Genomic DNA, 5,178 nt, shown 5'->3' with positions numbered 1-5,178 from the left:
TCTCGCTCCTGGTGCAGCAGCTCCCGAGTCTGTTGGAACTCGGCCTCCTTCCAGCGCAGCACCCGGCGGGTCTCGGCCTCCCGCTGCTGCCAGTTCAGCTTCTGCAGGTGCCACACCTCCAGAACCTGTTTTTGCTCCAACTCAGATCGGAGCTGCCTGGACAGAAGCTGCCGCTCCTTCGCCAAAGACGCCTTCAGCTCCCTGGTTCTGACGCTGAAGTCGCGGCGCAGCTCTTGAGTGCGCAGCTGCTCCTCCTTCAGCTCAGCCCGTAGAGCTTCCAGCTCCTCCTTCTGCTGCTCCTCCTGCGTGTGGCTGCCAGGGGCCTGTGCTGGGCCCCGGCGTAGCGAGGGGCAGCCGTGTGCAACTGACATCCGGCCCACAACAGTCATGGCTTCGGCTGCCAAACCCTTCTGGGCAAGTTCAGCAAGGGCTGTGTTCCCTGGGGCTGTGGGAAGCAGCAGCTCCCTGAGCCCGATGCAGCCGCTGCCTCTGTTCAGCAGGGAAGGTTGCAACTACCACAGCTGGGGTGAGTGAGCGTGGCCTTTTATACCCCGTCCTGGGCCTGAGGTCACAATGGAGTGGGGCCCCGTGGCCTTCTATGGTTTGTCGTGGGCCCCAAAGTCACCATGGAAACGCGGGGCCCTATGGCCTTATATGGCATGTCCTGGGCCCCAAAGTCACCATGAACATCCTGGTGCCTGGAGGGCACAACCTGCCAGACTCCAGGGCAAAGATGAGAAATGTCCAGACTTTTCCCTTGCTTCCGACCCAACGCCTCCTCCGGGCACTCTGAGGTGGTCACGGGCAGCGCAGCACCTATATCCTGTCAGAGAACCTGTGACACGCTGCCACGGCCCGTGGGGCCCTGTTTCCCCCTCACATCGGCCCCAGCCTGGCCCAGGCCCAAAGCAGCTCCCCACGTACAGGCACCCCAGGGTGTGTCCGGGATGGAGAATGCAGGTTGTGATGTCACAAACCTCTGGTGTCAGATGTTCTGTACTTTATCACAGGCAGCACTCCGCAGTGTCAGTACACAGCTGAGGCAGTGCAGCAGCAGCACACAGCTGAGGCAGTGCAGCAGCAGCAGCAGCATGATGGGGAAGACACGGATGGTCATGGCCACCACGTGCCTCCTTATTTTGGGCATCCTGTCAGTCCTGGTAGCCCATGGGCACTGGAGTACTCTGCAGCGAAGGCGGCGATCCGGTAGGTGGGCAGGCGAGGGCCGGCATCGAGACCTTGGGGTGTGTGCGGGGGCCGGGGCCATGGTGGGGCAGGGCTGGGCCTGGCGGGATGAAGCTGAGCTTTCAGCCTCAGGGCTGTTTGTTTCTGGTTGTGGTTCGGAGAACTTGGCTGTGGTTTTCGTCTCGATTTGGGGGACTGTGGGCTGTCTGCTGCCACTACTCATTGTGCCCACAGTGTGTGCTCACACACAGGAGGGGAAGCCCTCTTGGGAACCAAGGCCCAAAGGGATGCACCGACTCTGTCCCCTCAGGGTGTGGATGCTGGGCTGGGGGAGAGACGGTCCGGCCACCCGGGAACTGTCTGCATGACGCTCCTGAGTGGGAGGGAGAGGCGAGTGCCAGGGAGCAATCCCGCCTCTGCCCTGTGTTCCCTGCCCTTCAGATCTGAGGAGGTCTAGTCACATACTGAACGGGAGCTTCTCTGTTTGGTTTGTTTACAGCCACGGCTGGAGGCGACGCAGACCCATCTGCCTGGCTGGGAGTGAGGGGTGCCAATCTGCCGTATCTCATCGGTACGTCATGGCTCTCCACCTCCTTGGAGAGCTGCTGTAGGGGAGCCCAAATGTAGGGGAGGGGCCTGTAGCGCGGGAGGTACAGACCTGCAGGGTGTGTGCGCTGCCATGGCGGGACCCCGCAGCTGTTGTGCTGTTGAGCTACAGCTGAACCGTCTCACACCGTCTGATGGAAACTTCTCTTGGGTGTTTGGTTGCAGATGCAAATGCAGATGCTCCTCAGCCGGATCCCACGCTGCAGCCCATCTGGAATCTCTGGGGTGGGTAGTTGGCTGTGACTGACTTTGCAGACCGAGCACTCCTTTTCACTATTTGATTTGTAGAGAAATTGAACTTTATATCTTTTGTGAAGAGTCTCGTTTCCCGCCTCGTGGGTGCTGGCGAGCTGCAGAGATGGCCCAGAGTCTCTGCTGCTGCTGCTGTGGGTTCAAGTGAGTCCCAGGGACTGCAGCTGCCCCAGGGACGGCCTTACTGGCCAGAGCTGTTCTGGGCAGATGTTGGAATGGCAGGGAGTGTGCTCATGCCTCCAGCGTGCCCAGGAGCTGCTTCCTGCTGAGCCATGAGAGGGCCAGCCCCAGAAGGAAAGGCTGTGAATTGGTGTGGTTTGGCTATGTGCTTCTGCTTGTGGTTTAGAAAACTTGGCTGTGGTTTTCCTTTTGTTTCGGGGGACTGTGGGCTCTGCTCTCAGTAGCCATTGTGCCCAGAGACTGTGTGCTCACAGGAGCAGTGCACTGCAGGGTCTCTTCTTCTGGCTGTGGTATGGAGTTGGCAGGATGGGAAGCGCTGTGTTCCAGGTGAGGGAGGGTTCCTTCTGACTGAACTGTCTCCCTCTCTTTCTGAAGAGTTGCCCCATGAGGATGAGAAGCCGTCGGTTCAGGAAGGAGGCAGCAGCACCGTGACAGTCTCTGCCAACAGAGCGGGGGCGGCTCACCCGGGAGCCGTGCCAGGTAAAGATTGTTGTAAAGAAATGTGTGGAGGGCTTGGACACGGCAGAGAAAATGGTGGGCACATATATCAGTCCCAACCAGAGGGGCTGCCAAGCCCGTGCCTCCTGAGGAGATGATGTTCCTCTTGAGGAACTGTTACTTCTAATTAGATTGACCTTCTGTCGTTCTTTCTTTCTTTCTTTCTAAAGAGGCAGACGAAGTGCCCTTGGAGAAGGTGGCAGATCCACAAACAGGCAGTCGGACGGTGGCAGTCTCTGAGGAAAAAACAAGGCCATTCCAGTCAACAGCCGTGCCAGGTAATTGCTGTCACTTGGCCATCCGGGGTCATAGTTGAACATCACAGGGTGTCTGCAGGCTCTTCCCCTGGTTCCAGCCACAGCCCAACCGTCAGTGCAGAGCGAGCGGAGTGACGGCAGCCAGGAACGGCTCTCTGAGGTCAACTGTCAGCTCTTGGCGGGGAAGGTTATGGCCAACATTGTGCCAGAGAGATGCTGAGGTGTAACCCTCTGTGGATGCAGCGAGATGCCCACTGCCCACCTCACCCCATTCACAAGAGTTGGCTGTCCCTGACACAGGGATGGGTTTTGTCTGTGTTGCTCCAAGGGGCAACGGGTCAAAGCGCTGTTCCCGCCCATGTGCTCCCCGTGGGGCCTCATGAATTCTGTTTGGTGGACAGCTCGTCTCAAAGGCTCAGAGGGAGCCTCCCTGCAGCAGCACTAAGCGGCCCCAGAGAGGCAAGGTGTGCCAGCACCAAAGAAAGAGGAGTTTCCTTGCTCAGACCTGCTGTGAGATTTCCAGCAGTGCACAGGACACACTAACCTGCAGAATTGTTCCTCCAGGTGTGGAAGGTGAGAAAAACTCAAAGGCCGAGCGTCTTCTGGGATTCCAGACCCATTTCCTCATATTTGCCGGGACTTTCTTCTGCTTGTGCCTCCTGTTGTCCCTGTTGGTTGCTGTGATCTGTCTGTACAAGAAGAGGAAACGGTGAGTTGTCGGCAGGTTTCCCGACCAACTTGTGTACGAGGTGGCTGCTCTTGGCCATGAATCATTTTGAGGGAGGCTATTGTGGAGTTGTGGGTGAGTCACCAGCCAGGCTTGACTGAGACTTCTGCTGTCAGATGTCTGGACTGGCCTCTCCATTCTTTTCTGAAACCCCAAGGCAGAGCAAGGTTGGAAAGTAAACCCAGCAAGGACTGACTTGGCCACAGGGAGTGAGAATTGCCATGGTGACATCTCCCTACCAGGGCCCCCACCAGCAGCAATCGCCCTGTCAGGTGATGCCCTAAATCCCACAGGTTCGCCTTGTCCCAGCAGCTCGGGCTGTGGTGAGGAACCCCCCAGCTTCTGGCCTGGCTTTGGAGAAAGGGAGTCAGTGTGTCCCTTCAGGGCCAGCCAGGGGCAGCCAGGGCTGCTCTCTGCCGGGCACACCGACAAAGGAGAACAGGAGGCTCTCCTGGCCCTGCGGTGTCGCTCCCAGCTTTGGTCTCCTTGCCCTGCTGGGGTCAGCTCTCCTTCCTGGCCCGTGCAGAGCACGTCAGGGTGGTCAGGGCCCAGAGGAGATGAGCCACGGGCGGGCGAGCGGAGCCCCAGCCCAGGGCTTCGGGGCACCCAGCGCTCTGCACAGAGCTCTCTGTGCCCACAGCTCCCATGGGCAGGTGGGTACCTGCAGCCCACAGTGTGCCCAGCGCCTCCTCACACCCACCCAGCACAGTCATGGTGGGGCCTCAGCAGCCTCTTCTCTCCACAGGATTCCCTCTCCATCTTCAGTGGCCCAGGACAGCACCAGCAGCTCCCACACGAGCAAGGAGAGTGATCTTGGCTCCAACACAATCCAACAAAATGTGATCTGGACCCAAGGGCAGCAGCCACCAGCTGTGCCAGGAAGCTCCTCTGTCCCACAGCTGCCATCTCAGACAGCTGGGATCTGCGGGACTGGTTTAAGCCCATCGAGCGAGAAAGCATCATGCTTGAGCCCCCTTGTCACCATACCCAAAGAAGCCCGCAAGTGGTCACAGAAGCAAATCATAACAACAACAATATACATGACAGACAGGAATCTTGGAAGCGCTGAAGACTTGGCAGCACTCCCTGAAGCTGACACCAGCTCTAATCTCAAGCTCAACGAGCCCGCTGGCTCTGCCAAAGGCACTGGAGCCACACAGGCGGGAGAGGTGGGCAAAGGGCTCATCAGGGCACAGCCCTGAGCCCACCCATTCCCTCTCTGCTCCTCTGCGTGTCTGCACATTGGCCAAGAAAATTTCAACCGGACTGGACGTTAAAACCCAAGTCACACAATCACAGAATCTGAAGGGTTGGATGTGACCTCGAGAGATCATCCAGCCCAACCCCCCTGCCAGAGCAGGACCACCGAGAGTAGGTCACACAGGAACTCATCCAGGTGGCTCTCCAGAGAAGGAGACAACAACCCATGCTGGTTTGTTCAAGTGACAGACCTGTGGACAAGGCCCGGCGGAG

At 58.6% G+C, this 5,178-nt stretch overlaps 1 protein-coding gene across 1 annotated transcript; it reads left to right on the top strand.

The window, feature by feature from the left end:
• Positions 1 to 266: 266 nt before the first annotated feature.
• Positions 267 to 4,907, top strand: LOC133627318 (uncharacterized). The gene is made up of 8 exons (XM_062011977.1): positions 267 to 526; positions 1,011 to 1,206; positions 1,685 to 1,756; positions 1,957 to 2,016; positions 2,599 to 2,703; positions 2,892 to 2,999; positions 3,543 to 3,687; positions 4,451 to 4,907. The coding sequence occupies exons 2-8, from the start codon at positions 1,092 to 1,094 to the stop codon at positions 4,905 to 4,907; spliced, it is 1,062 nt and encodes a 353-aa protein (XP_061867961.1). The 5' UTR covers positions 267 to 526; positions 1,011 to 1,091.
• Positions 4,908 to 5,178: the final 271 nt, after the last annotated feature.

The sequence above is a fragment of the Colius striatus genome, chromosome 19, assembly GCF_028858725.1.
Source record: "Colius striatus isolate bColStr4 chromosome 19, bColStr4.1.hap1, whole genome shotgun sequence".
Lineage (NCBI taxonomy): Eukaryota > Metazoa > Chordata > Aves > Coliiformes > Coliidae > Colius > Colius striatus.
The sequence above is the reverse complement of the archived record's forward strand: the minus strand, read 5'-3'. Positions and strand labels throughout refer to the sequence as shown.

Bases quoted from the DNA above. Each gene is read 5' to 3' on its own strand.
- LOC133627318 (XM_062011977.1), top strand. From the start codon at position 1,092: ATGATGGGGAAGACACGGATGGTCATGGCCACCACGTGCCTCCTTATT. The intron at 1,757-1,956 runs GTACGTCATGGC...GTTTGGTTGCAG, and splicing joins CAATCTGCCGTATCTCATCG to ATGCAAATGCAGATGCTCCT. The intron at 3,688-4,450 runs GTGAGTTGTCGG...TTCTCTCCACAG, and splicing joins CTGTACAAGAAGAGGAAACG to GATTCCCTCTCCATCTTCAG.